At 38.5% G+C, this 16,349-nt stretch overlaps 2 protein-coding genes across 3 annotated transcripts; one reads left to right on the forward strand and one right to left on the reverse strand.

The window, feature by feature from the left end:
* Nucleotides 1-31: 31 nt before the first annotated feature.
* Nucleotides 32-3,237, reverse strand: dhrs7ca (dehydrogenase/reductase (SDR family) member 7Ca). 2 transcript variants are annotated; one of them, XM_043250843.1, is made up of 8 exons: nucleotides 3,100-3,237; nucleotides 2,278-2,319; nucleotides 1,743-1,899; nucleotides 1,371-1,483; nucleotides 1,073-1,283; nucleotides 783-875; nucleotides 522-677; nucleotides 32-416 (listed from the first exon to the last, which is right to left on the reverse strand). In XM_043250843.1, exons 2-8 carry the CDS (start codon nucleotides 2,296-2,298, stop codon nucleotides 208-210), a joined length of 960 nt encoding a protein of 319 aa, XP_043106778.1. In that variant the 5' UTR covers nucleotides 2,299-2,319; nucleotides 3,100-3,237; the 3' UTR covers nucleotides 32-207. The 2 variants fall into 2 exon arrangements, with proteins under 2 accessions (XP_043106778.1, XP_043106777.1); XM_043250842.1 differs by having other exon boundaries at nucleotides 32-419.
* Nucleotides 3,238-4,427: 1,190 nt separating this feature from the next.
* Nucleotides 4,428-15,184, forward strand: LOC122352954 (splicing factor U2AF 65 kDa subunit-like). Its single transcript, XM_043250736.1, has 11 exons — nucleotides 4,428-4,632; nucleotides 5,795-5,951; nucleotides 6,428-6,531; nucleotides 7,198-7,349; nucleotides 7,559-7,675; nucleotides 7,895-8,033; nucleotides 8,240-8,319; nucleotides 12,048-12,170; nucleotides 12,354-12,440; nucleotides 12,590-12,832; nucleotides 13,495-15,184. Exons 1-11 carry the CDS (start codon nucleotides 4,584-4,586, stop codon nucleotides 13,624-13,626), a joined length of 1,383 nt encoding a protein of 460 aa, XP_043106671.1. The 5' UTR covers nucleotides 4,428-4,583; the 3' UTR covers nucleotides 13,627-15,184.
* Nucleotides 15,185-16,349: the final 1,165 nt, after the last annotated feature.

The raw sequence follows: 16,349 nt of genomic DNA on the forward strand, positions 1-16,349 counted from the left end.
ACAGACACACTGAGGAGCAGTAACAGCAGAGGGCGCTAAAAATATATTTATTTATCTGTCTCATCTGACCAACACCACTGACAACATCCCCCTGCATGACCCCTGGATGAATGGATAGATAGATAGATTTTGTTTTAATACTGCAGCACAGTGCAGCATTCTTTAATTGTATACAATGTAGATGAACTCTAATCAACCCATTGTCCTTCAGTCACCAGACGTCTCCACAGCCGCAGTGTTTCTGACTCCTGCTGCCATGATGGCGAAGAACAGGTTGGGGAAGAGAGATCTGACATAGAGAACTGCTTTAGGGATGGAGCGGGCCATCAAAACCTCCTTCTTCTTGCTGCTCAGAGTCTTCAGGAGCTCAGTGGCCATCTCTTTAGGAGTCACTCCAACAGACTTGGTTTTGAAGTCTGCTGTTTCCAGCCAGCGTCCAAGCAGAGTGTAATGAACGAGCAAAGAAGATGTTATGAGCCGTGTGTAAAGGCACTGTGGTCATATCAGAGTGGGCGACTCACCTGTCCACTTGGTTTTTGCTGTGATTTCTTCCGCTGAGATTGTGCTGGGAGTTTTTATGAAGGTGTGGTTGACGGTGCTGATGGTTATCCCATATTCCTGAACCTCAGCCCGCAGACAGTCGAAGAAAGCCTGAACGGCGTGTTTGGAGGCAGCATCTGAGCAATACAAGATTTGATTGTTTCTTTACTTGTGATTAGTGCTATGAACATTTACATTTATATTTAAAAATATTAAGGCAAACCAGTCACAAAAAAACTCACAGGTGGCCCGGAAGGGAACCGTCATTTTCCCCTGAATGCTGTTGACTAGAAGAATGTGGCCTGTTCTTCTGGAGATCAGTGACGGGAGAACACCTGTGACGATGAATACATATAGTCCAGTCATGAAACTCCAGATGGCACAGGCTGACATGTTAAATAAATCACTACATGGCACAAGTTTTTGTATCTTTATATGTTCAGTAAGCTGGTCTTTCCAAAAACCTCCACCTCCCCCAGCTCTACCTGTCTAACTGCTATAGGACTATTCATGAACGTGTATTAATGCTCACCCTTAAGCAGCGTGATCGGCCCAAAGTAGTTCACGTCCATGACGATCCTGTCCATCTGGAGGGACAGACACTGTACGGGAGCCTTCACCTTCATGCTGCTATTGAAGATGAGAACATCCAGACAGCCGTAACAGTCCAGGACCTCAGAGATCACCCCAGGAACGCTCTCCATGTCACTGAAGTCCAGCTCCACTAGTTTGGGTGGAAATGTCTAAGCAGAGAAGTTAGCAGCATATTACAAATAAAATCTTAAACAGATTTGTAAACGTTTGAAGCAGTGTTCAGTGGTGTTGCTCACAAGTGTTGGATCCGATTCACTCATCAGTCTCTCAGCTTGAGTCTCCAGCTTTTCCCAGTTACTTCCACACAGGATCAGTCTGGCTCCTCCAGCGTGAAAGAGTTTTGCACACTCTAAAATGATCACAGAGTAAACAACTGAGTCTCAATTTCGTAATCGTTGTGAAAATATTTCAAAAGATGATTAAAAGAAATAGAATTACAGACATTTTCATAACTCCCAATACCAAGTTGTGATAATTAAAAGATCGTATTTCTAAAAGGTATAATTTACTCTTTTACAATTTCTTAAGTTATATAGTAGGCATGCTCTTTTGTATGTAACAGAATTGCAAAGTTTCTGCATGCCAGCAGCGATCCAGGCGAGCAGCACCGTGTCCAAGTGTTGAGAGTGAATCTGTGATCAGCAGCACTTTGTTCCTCACGGTCGTCTTCACTAAATGTCTGAGAATCAGACTGTAGAGACAAAAGATGGCAGCTGCGAGCAACACCCCCGAGAGCAGCAGCCAAACCGAGCTCGCATCCAGCCTCTGAACACGACAACAGCGAAACAATGCGAATTCAATAAAGTCGTTAAATGGAATATTTACTGGAAATCCTTTTATCATCTGTTTGCCCAACTTCATTCCAAAGCGGTATGACTTTATTCTGTGAAACTCAAATTGTTGACGTTTTTGATAAATGTCCCACTCTTTTCCACAAAATGGATTTTTACTACAACCAGGGACCACAAAGCTCCAAAAAGGTCAAGAAACCACATCATTGACTTGATTTATATATTCGGTGAACCACAGAAAGAAAGTCATGCAAGTTTGGAACAACTTTGAGCGAACGGCAGAAGATTCAATTGGCTTACATAATTTTGAACAATTCACTTCACATTTCTTTAAAATAATATAGTTTCTTACCATAATGTCACTTACTCCCATGTTGGTTTAATGATGTTAAACCTTAAACAATAAAAAAGACGATACATGAATATGTACAATAGAGTTCATAAAGCATTCTAAAGTTGACTTCACATCAACTTTCAAAGTCTGTTTAGTTGTTAAAAGTCTGAGTTTAGTTGGTAAAACTGGACAGATTATATGGGACTGAGATTATAATGCATTTTATGCAGTAACAATGTAATATATATATATATATATATATATATATATATATATATATATATATATATATATATATATATATATATATATATATATATATATATATATATATATATATATATATATATATATATATATTGTTGCCCTAGAATTTTGTATTCCATAGACTTGTGTAGATAGATAGAACCAAAAAATAAAAAAAGGACGAAATTGTACACAGCTTACAAAAAAAATCACGTAATGTAAGTAAGATGTGACAGAATAGGAACATGTGAATAACTCAGAATCTTATACAATATTTTTGAATTACAATAAAACTAGTTTATAAAAGCACTTTTCTACCTAGAATTGATATATTACATGAAACCAGTTCGTCTCTGACGTCTAGCAGGACGGCTTCATGGAAGCTCATTTGAGAAAAGCTCTAAATATATTCCAGCCTAGAGTTAGCCAAGGATTCCCGGCCTAAATATGGATTATTGCAGGAGTGACTGAGTACAAACCAAATAATATTCATTCGGCACACGCTCAAATAACGTGCTTTGAGCACAGAACAACAAATCTACACAACGGTCTGCACAACTAGACAGCACTCTGTTACCGTTCTTCATTACTCACCTCTAACTCGGGTCTATAAGCGCCTCTGGATGTAAACGTCATCAGTGATTGTGATGGTCTCTGCTCTCTGCACAGCTCTGAACACACACACACACACACACACACACACACACACATGGCAACACTGCAGGGTTTGAGTGCTTTTATTAGCGCACAGCTGAAGCCGTCCTGTACACATAGCAGCCTGGGAAACTGTTGTTGAGTTTCTAAAAAAGTAAAGCTTAAAGGGGCTTTGAGTCTTTCACAGATCACATCACAAATATGTTCCTCTCTTTAAGAAATGCATCTCAATACTCTATGAATTATATCATTTGAAAATGTTATATGTAGTTAACCAATGTTTACTGGAGTATGTTGTACAACAAAATACTATTTCAGTCATTCTAAGATTTTTCTTTTTTTTTTTTTTTTGTAAAAATGTCTTACAGAAAATTCAAAGTAAATCCTTCATCTTTTTTTATTTATTTTTTTTACGATTCTAATTCACCAGAAGAAAACGTTTAGCAGTTACCTTGGATCATATAAATATTTGTTTATTATTATTCATATTATTTACAATATTGTTTACTAATAATCGTTGAGAATTGTAACAAGTTTTGGGAAAGAGATTCTAATGTTATTGAAGATGGAACAAAAAAACTATTTATTGGTTTAGTAATTTTACAAAAAAAAAAAAAAAAAAAGAAGAATGAAGAACACTGCAATATTGTAAATATACCCATTTAAATCTAAAACACTTGATTTTTTTTTTCACCAGCCAATGTTTAATATAATAAAATGTTTCTTACATTTTTGTATATACAATATTTTTGTTTCTGGAATTATAAACAAGACATTTCACATCATTTACAGGAATATTTTTGAGAAATTCCTAAATGTATCACTATGACCTTATTATTAATCAAGGACATAATCAAAGACCCCACTATTTTCCTGCAGATTTCAGTGGGCTCTATCTCTCAAGGTCAAGTGTTCTTGCAACAACTTCGATCTTTTATTTGAAGCTGAAAGGACACGTTTATTTTTTATTTATTTTGGCTATAATTAGCCTATGCTCAAATATTTAACCTGAGCTCAAATGCATTTACTATGTTTAAAAGACGTCTAAAACATTTCCTATAATTAATTGCCAAAGAAACATTAATAGCATGTCCAGATATGAGTTCTCTACCTAATTTTGAAATATCAGTTTGTGTCGTTAAACAGATATAATTATGTCTTCCTGCTTGAAAGCAAAAAAAAAACATTGTAAACCAATCGCAAGACGCGTACCCTCTTGTAACTGTAACTGACAGCAGTCTCGTCCAATCAGAATGACCGTAGTACACGCCCACGCGCCAGACCTGCAGAGAGAAGCGTCTCCGGTGAAACGCGATCGATTTCCTAAACGAACGCGTCTTCTTCGTCGCCGTCGTCAGGCGAGCAAGCGGAAGCTCGAGCAGCGGCTGTGTTTATTAGTTATTATCGCTCCGTCAGGTCTGATCATGTCTGACTTCGAGGAGTTCGAGAAGCAGCTGAACGAGAATCGACAAGGTAACGTAGAGTAAGAGCTCACCTCCTGTCAGACAGCTGCCTTTCGCGCCCTTCGTACACAGAAACGACAACGACTTTGATGAATGTATCCATACAGCCATTTTACGGTCACTTTATTTTGATTCTTAATACACGTTTAAAGAGTCTCGCGCATTTAATCATAAGGACATGCATATTAAAGAGTGCGTTTCCTTGGCTTTATTATTATTTTATACGGCACAGATTTACATGACGTGTCAAATGATGTAGGATATTTAGTTTTTTCTCTCCATGGCTATTAATTCCCTCATCGTTTTTATTCATTTAGCTTGACTTGGCAATACAACTATACATTTTTAAAATATAAAAGTCACCTTGCAGAAATTAAAAAGGCACTGTTTTATGGAATGGCCTTCCTTTATGATATGCGCTCATAACTATCCAAGTGTTGCAGTTTGTTATGTTCACGATGACATCTGAAATGTTGCATACATAGTCAAATATAATGAATGTAGGCCTTATGACAGATACAATGTGCAGTGTTTTCATAAATAGGTTAAACATGTGTTGTTTGACATATGACAGCAGTGCAAATCAACTGTACTGAATGCATAATTATTATTATACTTTATCAGTAATCTAGTAACAATGTTCTGAACAATCACTTTAGAACATGGACATATCCAGAGATAGGAATACACTTGATTTAGTAAGTAGCCACCAAGAACAGCACAGCAACATATTACAAGAACTCGAGATCTTTCTGAAGCTTCAAATCAATCGAACCACTCGCAAAATGATTCACTGTTTTGAAGCAATCGAAACCATCTGGACAAAACGCGCATAAAAACAGCTTTTACAAACCCACCGCAAACGTACTATTAAGTATAATGCACCAAATCCAATAAACGCATTAAATATGAAGGTAATAGGAGTTGTTTTTAAGTTTTATGTAGAGGTTCCTTAATCAGGCCAAAAATGGCATACTCTTAATTAACACAGAAAACTGGTTCCCCTCAACAGTGAACCGCTGAATTTGTGAAGCCTTGTTCGCTTAAGTCTTTTGACTGATGCGCACCGAGATCCACTGCTTTAAAGCAAACGATTCACACACGTTTCGAGTCTTGACAGACTCTGGACGAAGGGAGATTGTGCCGCTGACTTCGCAGTGTAACTCACGCAGAGCGGGAGCGGGAGAGGCGCAAGCGAAGGAGCCGCAGCAGCTCCGCCGGTCGCGGCAAGAAGCGCCGCAGCGGGAGTAAAGACGGAAGCGGCCGCAGCAGAGGAGAGCGTAAGGGCCGAGACCGCAGGAGCAGCTCCAGAGATCGTAAGAAACGCAGGTGACCGCCGCGGCGCTCGCTTATTCTTGCGGCCTTTGCTGTTTTAGTTGTTGTTGCTCGTGAAAGTCGCGGCGAAGTCCCTTTAAGGCACGTCATGTCACTGGGCGGCCATGTTTGAAACCGGCCAAATTCGGAGCCTGTCACTTTGAATAGAGAAACATGAAATTCTCTAGAACTGCTCTAGAAAAGTTCATTTCTCAGGCTACACCGGCCAGTGCGCGTGCTCGGAGCGTTAACCGTTTCTATAGCAACCGGGACTTCTAACGGCAGCTGCAGTGATGCGCTGACCTGACTGATTAGTGATTGGCCGTTTGGCTCATGAGGCGGGGCTTCGTTTGATGGAGCGGCCATATTGAGCGTTGCTTTTTTTCCCGTTCAAAACTATAGGAGTGATGTGTCTCAGGTATTCAGTAGTTTTTGATCTTCTTTAGGCTCAGATTTCTTTGTTAATTCTTTGTTAATTTGTTAATTCACAGCTATTCTCCACGTCGAACCAGAAAGAAAAAAACATGCAAGTATTGGGACGTTCCTCCTCCAGGCTTTGAGCACATCACTCCAATGCAGTACAAAGCCATGCAAGGTGCAGTATGAGTAATGAGTAAATGTATGTTATGTTTTTTAATACTACTTCGCATCACAAACAAAAGTATTTTAATGGTTAAATCAAATCTAAATAAATTTGGGGTAACTGATAGAAAATCTTAAACTAGCATGTTTCAATGCACAGCAAATGCCACATGTTTTCTAGGTAAAATGATTATAAGACAGTTTAGATTATGCATTTTCCGATATAGCTTTCATTGGTCATATAATTTGTTTTAAATGAGCTGATACACATACAGCTGAATTACATTAAATTGAGGCCTAAATGTTTTTGACTGAACTGTATCATGCATATTTCTCAATCATATATAAATTAAACATAATAAATTACGTTTTAAATGATCGTATTTTCCATGTGCATTTATTTGACTTGCTTAGAATCAGCAGAAATCTATTCATTGTAAAAACAATTACATTTATTCATTTTAAAAAGTATGAGTATGGTTAAATATGGCTGTGGAAAAAAACTATATTCAGTTAGTTGAAAGATGCATCACGTTAAGGTTATTGTTTTATGCTTATGTTAAAGCTATGTAATCAGAATGGATAAAATTTGATCTTGAATTTAAGCCTAAATAGAGCAAACAATGAAGTAACTGTCATTTTCGGGGAACTGTTGTTTTATTTGTTGTTTGCGCTGTAGCTGCCGGGCAGATCCCCAGCATTGCTCTGCTGGCTACATCCACTAATGCTGGTTTGGCAGTCGCTCCCACACAAGTGCCCATCGTTGGCAGTCAGATGACCAGGCAAGCGCGGCGGCTTTATGTTGGAAACATCCCCTTCGGCGTCACTGAGGTAAGCGTCCCAGAATAGTTTGTACAGCTCGGTTATCATCCTCTCGTGAATGATAAATCAGCTGTTTCACCAATTTGTTTTTCTTTTCCAGATGAGTTTTGCTTGTTTGCCTTCCTGTATTACAGTTTAAAATGTGTCTTAATGCAAAGAGTTGCGTTAAGAGTTTCTCCATGGGTATGTGTGTGTGTGTGTGTGTGTGTGTGTTTTAGGAGTCTATGGCTGAGTTCTTCAATACTCAGATGAGACTAGCAGGACTCTCTCAAGCTCCAAGCAATCCTGTTCTCGCTGTGCAGATCAACCAGGACAAGAACTTTGCTTTCTTAGAGGTGAGACACGGATCTCACTCACTTAAAAGGATAGTTTAACAAACTCATCTGACTAAAACGTACTGGACCTGTTTCACGTGCATAACAGCCTGCGACTCTTAAAAAGAGGTTGAAAGCAGCCGCTGAGAGATGTGTTGGTGATGCGCAGGAAAACATTTCTGTTTAATGAGCCTTGAATGCTTGAGCGAAGCTGACTGGCTGTCTGTCCGTCTTCGTCAGTTTCGATCGGTGGATGAAACCACTCAGGCCATGGCATTCGACGGCATTATCTTTCAAGGACAGTCGCTGAAGATCAGGCGTCCACATGACTACCGCCCTCTGCCCGGCATCTCTGAGCAGCCTGCTTTTCACGTTCCAGGTCAGTAGACTCAGTAGAACTATCAAACAGAACTTCTGTCCATTTTTTTGTTTCCTGGATTGAACAAAACAACATTGACTTGTGTAAGTTTGGGGTGGGATCAGCTGTGACGCCGTTGGTTGAGTCAGTAGGGCTTTACAATTGAGGGAGATGTGTTTGAAACTTATTAAAAGGTACTATAACTCTGACGTCTTTTATGTTTTCAGGTGTTGTCTCCACAGTTGTGCCGGACTCCCCTCATAAACTCTTTATTGGAGGTCTGCCAAATTATCTCAACGATGATCAGGTACAATTGAACTTGCTAATCAAAGAATGGATTAATTCTTAAGACACCTTTACAGCCAACTGTTTGTGTTTAAGGGCATTTTACATGTTATCGATAACTTCCCATGTGTCTTACATCGTTAGTCACAAATTTCACCAATAATATCCTAAAGTAAGAAACATGAGCAGGTTGGAAGTAACGAATATTAAAACATAAACGTCAAGACGTGCATCAAGTCATCAAGACCTACAGTCATGTGAGAAAGTTAGGACACCCTATTGAATAGAAGAAGAAAAAACTGTTCTTTCCAAGGCTTGAAATTAGAAAAATGAATAATGACACATGATTGCACTGTGTCATTGTTTACTTGACAAAGATAAAGCCAAAATGGCAAAAAAAGATATAAATAACAAAATTAGGACACCCTTACTGTTAACCTTAAGGATTACGTAGCAGTCAGGCACTGCTAAACAGATATATCTTCAACTGTTTGGGGGTTTGCCAGAAGAAAGCTTCTTATGTATAACAAAGGCATGGTTTACTGTAGGTTTGCAGAGTTGCAATTCAACAGATGAGACCAAAGTGGAGATGTTTGGCACAAATCCTAAAGAGCATATCAGCGCAAACGCCTCACGCCATAAGTCCCACGTGCTGGTGGAGGTATGATCATTTTGGGCTTGTTTTGTAGCCACAAGACCGGGGAACCGCACAGCCACTGAGTCGACCCTAAAATGCTCTGTATATTACAGTATTCCAGAGTCAGATGTGAGGACGTCCGTTTGACAGCTAAAGATCAGCAGGACAGTGATCCCAAGCACATCGCAGATCTACAGTGGAACATCTGAGGAGAAAAGAATCAAGGTTCTGAGACAGTCTAGATAGTCTAGTGACACGAGAGACCGATAAAATCGTATAGAAAATGATTAAGTTACTTCTTCTAAAAGTGGATCTACATATGATTGTCACACATGGCTTTTCATCATGGCTTTAATTTTATGAATGAAATAATGACACGGTCTGATATTTCATGTAATGTTGTTCAGTTGAGGATTTCCAAGGTTTTTTTTTTTTTTTTTTAAATTATTATCTCCTGATACCGAAAACCATGTGACTTTAATAGGGTGTCTAAACTTTTTCACATGACAGTTGTCTACGCCATAACAAAGAATAGCCAAATTAACTGATAAATAGTTTTTGTCAGCACATGACCAAAATAACATGTTATTTTATTGACATACAGACCGCCTGTAGCTGAAATCCCTTTAATATTCATCAGCCATGACCACATGACACATTTTGGCTATGTTCACACTGCAAGCAAAGGCGCCTAATTTTAATTTATTCTAAAATCCATTCCAAATCATTAACTATAACAAAAGTTTATCTATAGGGTATCCTAAAATTATATATATATTGTTTTACCTGTCCTTCATTCACTTTGGCCCATTGCTTTTATTGTTAAGTAACAATAAAAATCAAACTATTCAATTGAAAAACCTAAATAACAAATTGACTCTGAAAAAGGTCAAGTTACGTCAGTGTTTTACTAGTTTTACTTTTTGAGTTGGATTGAAAGAATTATGCATTTATGACTATTTACATTTATGGGAATTCTATAATTAATTAAAAAAAAAATTCTGAGTGATTTGAGCCACATTCAGCTGCAGTGTGAACAAAGCTGATTAGACTCTCTGTAGGAGCCATAAATACAGAAACAGTTAAAGATAGAAAAAGCATCAAGATACAGCTGTAGATGTAAGTAAAGCTAGTCAAGAAGTAAGAAGAAGAAGTCAGTATTTCAGAAGGCTTCTTGTTTCTATTGCAGACACTACCGAGGGGGGTTGGGTAACGGTCTAATTGGAATGTAGCTAAACTAACTTAATCAATTGGAGCTGAATGTACCCTGGTATTCATTTCTTTCATATTCTCATATATTTTCTTTCTTGCAGTCACTGTTACTGCTTTGAAACTCACAGCTCTTTCATTTTTTGTTCCCCCACTTTGTCCCCCAGCTAGGGGCCCGTAAGATCGTTAAGTCTGCGCTCATAATTTGTTCAGTAGTTCTGATCTACTGCTGCCATGCCAACATGTAACACAAGGCAAGTAAGACATTGCGTTCCTCACACGGATGCACTTCCTGTCAGCAGGGACCCTCCCCTCGCTGTCCTCTGTCTTCCTTCACTCTTTCGGAGCGCGAGCATCGCTAGAGGGGCTCTGGGCTTTTGGAGGAGTGCGAAATGTTTGGAAAGGTTTACGCAAAATTCAGTTCTGCACTATGAATATAGCAAACGGGGAAGTCCCATCGACCACCTTGCGTCTACTGAGTGATTTGAAATCCGGAGGGGAAAAAAAAACGACTTCCTGAAACTTTATTTGTAAATGATTTTCGAAAAAAACAAAACATCTTTACCATTGCACGCAAAGAAGGGGTGCTCGCGCTAGATTTTGAGCCGGCAAAATTTCTCGCTGCCAAGAACGAGCATAAGACGAGCATGTCAAGTTTAACTTTGTGATTAAATAATAAAAGCGAATTGTAAAAATGTACAATCTACTCCACTGCTAGCTATGTTTCCATTAGCCTTTGAAATGCGCAAACTGCAATCGAAGACGCACCTAATGGAAACACACACATTTCACGAAAACACTCATTATATCAGAATTAGGCTCAAAATGTTAGAATTGGACTCAATTTGCCCTATTTAGTTTCTAATGTGAAATCCTGGAACGCAGAAAAAATGAAGTTAACTTAAATTTCTTAGGCCACATTAGCATGAAGTCAGGTAAACGAAAAGCGTCGTGTGACGCCCCTTTAGAAATACAACGTTACCGAATAAACAGTTAGCGCAAGTCATTTTCTTCTTTAAAATAAGTTTACTTAGTGATTATTGTAATGTTGAGAAGGACCGGAGCGGAGAGCATTAGCATCGTACGTTTCGTCACTCGGAAAATGAAGAAAACGTCAAAAGATAATGTTATGAACATGTATGCTGACGTATCTGTGTACTGCTGAGGTAGAGCACAACAGCTGACTTGATTACGCTTTCTATTCATTTCTTCAGAGAAATTCAAAATATTCTTTAAGAAATTGAATGTCTTTGGAACATAATTTAAGATAATTTAGATGGAAACCGAGAGGCACGTTCTATTGACTGCCAAGTAATGAACACTGTGGAGGTCCAGAAAAGTGTCGTCGGACAAATCCATCCGCTGTCAGTGGTTCAACTATAATGTTATGAATCAGCAAAAATTCTTTTTGTGTTTTTCCATACAAAAAAAAGATTTTATTTTTATTATTTTTTTTTTTTTTAACAATTCGGCACTGTAGCATCACTATAGCTCCAAATTGTTGAATCAAGTCCTTTTTTTTTTAAATCATTTTCTTTGCTTACAAAAAGTATTCTTATCCCTCCATAAAATCCAGATTGAACCACTGATGACTTTCATACTTCTCATTCTTTAAATTGTGTTCCAAAGGCAAGCAAAGCTTGTATGAGTTTGGAATGAAATGGTGAAATGAAAATTGAACATTTTGTCCCTATTTCTGATGGTCACCTATAAACAGTTTTTAAAGCTGAAACCCACAGTTAGGTATAGTTGTATACATTATTGCTTATTTCTCTCTAGATACGGTGAGTGTGAAGCAGCTGTTGAGCTCTATTGTCCCCTGTCCTGGGTTTAATGGACATGTAGGGTTTGAGCTGCAGCTGCTGTTGTGTTAACATACCTGTGCGTCCTCCACTGTTGTGCAGGTTAAAGAGCTCCTGACGTCATTTGGACCTCTCAAAGCCTTCAACCTTGTGAAAGACAGTGCCACATCACTGTCCAAAGGCTATGCTTTCTGTGAATATGTGGATATCAGCGTCACTGACCAGGTAAACCAGTTCAGGTTCAAGTATTAGAGGAACACATCATCATCATCTTACAGTAAATTTAGCATTATTAAAAATATAGTTGTACCAGGTCAAATATCCATATGCATCACACTAGCAATAAATTTGAAAGGAAATCGAATATTTTAGGGAGATTGACGAGGATAGTTGCACTGTTTTGTTCAGGCGGTAGCTGGATTGCATGGCATGCAGCTCGGCGATAAAAAGCTCATCGTCCAGCGGGCAAGTGTGGGAGCCAAGAATGCCAATCCTGTAAGTGCCAGTCCTTCAACGAACAACCAAGCGGTCACGGCACAAATCAAGACGTTCACGAAGAAAGCATTGCTGATTACTATAACACGCGGCCAGCGTTCTTCTATTAATTGTGTCAGAGTTCCAGTCTAGCTTTTGTCTCTGTGCAGACCGCTGTTGTAGAGACGCCCGTCACGCTCCAGGTCCCAGGACTGCAGAGGGTGCAGACCTCAGGCCTGCCGACGGAGGTGCTGTGTCTGCTGAACATGGTAATGCCGGAGGAGCTGCTGGACGACGAGGACTACGAGGAGATCCTGGAGGACATCCGTGAGGAGTGCTGCAAGTACGGCAGCGTGCGCTCTATCGAGATCCCTCGGCCTGTGGACGGCATCGAGGTGCCAGGCTGCGGGAAGGTCAGTCACTGCTGCCACATTAGACTTCTAGAGCAGGAAATAAACTGAAAACAATTGGATGACCTGTTAGAGAATGGGACGTTTTGAAGCCATTTGAGAGCTCGGCATCTGTCTGCGTTCACTTTCATTATATGGAGAAGAGCAGTCCAGAGATTCTTCACTTTTTGTGTTTTACACAAGTGGCATGTAGTTTTGGAGAAGCATGAACATGTTTTTCTGCACTTTTTCGAAATACATAAAGAGTGTTGGAAATGTATTTTTATTTTAAAAAGGGTTATTGTTGATCATGGGAGATGGAACCGCAGTTTGCTAAGAAATTTCTCTATCAAGTTTGTCGTCAAAGTATTAGCTTATCAGAAAAGTGGTAAAGGTTTTAATTTGTATGGAAACCCGACTATTGTAACTTACTTCAAATAAATGCTAACTGAAATGAAATAAAATAGAAACAAAAAAAAATACACTTATTTTGTATCAGATGTTTGTTTTCATTCAGTTTAACTTGTCGACTAAAACTGGAACCAAGTTAAATATGGCTTATGTATGCTAATTGTTAACTAGTAGTTTCTTGGTTATATTAAACTAACACCGTCTACTCATTCAGTCTAGATAATAACTTGTTTTAAACTCTTTTTTTTTTCTCTCTCTCTCTCTCTCTGTTGCAGATATTCGTGGAGTACATGTCTGCTTCAGAATGCCAGAAGGCCATGCAGGCTCTGACAGGACGCAAGTTTGCTAACCGCGTGGTGGTCACCAAATACTACGATCCAGACATGTACCACAGACATGAGTTTTGAGTTCTGTTTGTGCCATCTTAAGTGAGCTTTTAATGAGTTTTACACTTATCTCCTACTTTCGCTTCATAGTTTCTTTTCTGTACTGAAATATAAACAAATAGACCCGAGTAGCCAAGTAGGAGATATTTTTAGACATCTAACACAGTGAAACCGTGCGAAGCAATCTCTTCCATTTTAAAGGACGTCCATACGTACAGTGATTTACACTAACAAAGTAACCAGAAGTCAGTATTTCTGGAATAAATTTGCAGTTTCCAGCAGCAAACAATTAACGGGCAACATTTAGTTTTATAAAAAAAACCTCAACTGTTAGAAATTAAAACATTAGATGAATTCGCTGAATGTGTAAACCTTCAAGTGTTTGTCCGAAGCAGCTTTATGTGACAGAACATTGGTTAGCTCCACCCACAGTGAAATCTCATTGGTGCAAAATCCTGCTTCTAATACCTGCATTTAAACCATCGATTCTGTTCTGACTGGCTGTGATTTTGGAGCTTGTTGAGGACAGAAATATTACTTGACATCTTGAACTTGTTATGCTAGTGTCTAGTAAGAATAAAAAAATATAAATAGATATAAATATAAAACAGTAATCGACATTAAAAAAAAAAACATTCACAAAGACTTTTGCATTTTTAAAACAGTTTTCATAACAAGCTTCTGCTTTATACCAGTGACCGCTTATTCATTTTCTTATTTCATCACCAAATTAATAGTCAAATTAATTAGTCAAATAACTTTATCACAGGATTTAAGAGTGATTTTTATTTAAATTTTTTGGTAAGTGATAAGAATTGAGATTTTTTGAGTTTCATAGACAGGGCCTAGTCTAAACCAGGATTATGCCATAATTCAATTTAAATAATTAAAAAAAACATTACTGGTGTGCATCTTGAGACAAAACTAAGGCACTGACATGTTTCAAAATCAATCAATGCACATTTCATTCAGTTGAAACCGTTCAGATTTACATTTTAGTCTAAGACTAGGCTTAAGCCTTAACCCGGTGTTAATGTAGAATTTCATTTTGTGGAAATTCACCCATAAATTGTCGGTGGTTTTGAAATACTGCTAATAGATGCAGTATGTTAATGCTGTAGCGCTGCGTATTTGTACACGTGTTTCCTGTATATACTTAAAGTTTGATGAAGGAAATTTTTTATTATGTTTTAAGATTTCTTATAAACGACATAGGGTGCTTCAGACAGCTGCTCCTGCCAGAATGTATTTGTTCTCATTGGTGAACTGCAAAAAGGCTGCTATTTCTTCAAAGACGTCAGAAAAGATTACATTTGACAAGAAAACACAGACTGCTTCTCCCTATCATGAAGAAAGCAAAAGCCCTGGCAGAAATACTTGGTGTCCATGAAAATAGGATCTGACACAACAGAAATTCAGTTCCCAGTTTCCTCTATTTCTTATTCTTAACAATCCTATGTGTCAGAGGACGACTTGCACGTACCCATCATTTCACGATCGGCTAAAATGTGCTTAAATAGCTCGGTTTCTGTGGCTAGTGCTGCCTCTGCTTCTCCTTCAATAAATCACATGCTCTTTAGTGCTGTCTGTTGCTCTGTTGAACTATACCAATGCTGTTGGAAACATAATCAACCAATGGCGTCGAGAACTGGAGCTAACTGCAGCGTAATGAATATTGTTCTGTACAAATATAGAAACGACACCAACAATGAGAGCGAGAGCTCGTTTACAAAGGACTTCCATAGAAAGCTAATGCCTAAAAATGTGCCAGATTACAACTAGCTAAGGAGGATCGGTCAGTATTGTTTTTAAGGCGGTCTGGTTAGTTCACCTACAGCATTATGAGTTGTTTCCCTCCATGGTACTGAACTCCAGTTAAAGGGTTCTTCTGTCATCATGTCGTCCTGAAGACCTTAATTCATCTTTGAACACAAATTGAGATATTAAAGTTGAAGAACTGTCTGATACTCAACACTACTCAAATGATCCAGGTCGAGAAACGTAGTAAATACATCGGTATAACTGTCCATGGCTGTAGCTCAATGCTGATTACATCAAATACGTTAAAAAGCATGCAAATGCATTGATACTCTCCAAAATGCCAAAAGACATAACTTGGGGGAGATGAATGGTTAAGTAAATTATCTTATTTTTGCACAAAAACTGGGGTCATTTCAGTCATGTTGCTGTATATGGAGGGTCATCAAAAATATCTTCGTTTGTGTTCCAAAGATGAATGAAGGTCTTACAGGTTTAAGGGTGAGTAATTAATGACATTTTTTTTTATTTTTGGCTGAACTTACCCTTTAAGCAAAAGCCATGTAGTGGTTCACATCTTCAGCTTTTGGATTTAATCGAAAGTAGCCTTAATTTGTCTTCTGAAAACAAGGGTCTTTTTGGTTTTCGATTGACATGAGGGTGAGTAATCAATGATAGAATATTCATTTTTGGGAAAACTAACCTTTGTAGTGGTTCACATCTTCCCCTCTGCAGCTCTAAATATATTTTACAGAAGTCAAATATGTTATTCAAGTTCACACTGGTGTGTTTTTTCGATCATTGCGAAAAGAGACTGCGTTATTGTGGTTTAGACTCTTTCGCTGAGGTCCATCTTGCACTATTTTATTCCAGCAGGAGGTGGTGCCCTGTTCCACCGTCTCTCTTATTCGCTGTGCTGCTGAATCTCTCACTGTGTCACAATATGCTGTTCAAAGGTTTGTCTCTCTTTAAAGCACAGTAGGGCA

This window comes from Puntigrus tetrazona, chromosome 10, assembly GCF_018831695.1.
Source record: "Puntigrus tetrazona isolate hp1 chromosome 10, ASM1883169v1, whole genome shotgun sequence".
In the NCBI taxonomy this organism is placed as follows: Eukaryota; Metazoa; Chordata; class Actinopteri; order Cypriniformes; family Cyprinidae; genus Puntigrus; species Puntigrus tetrazona.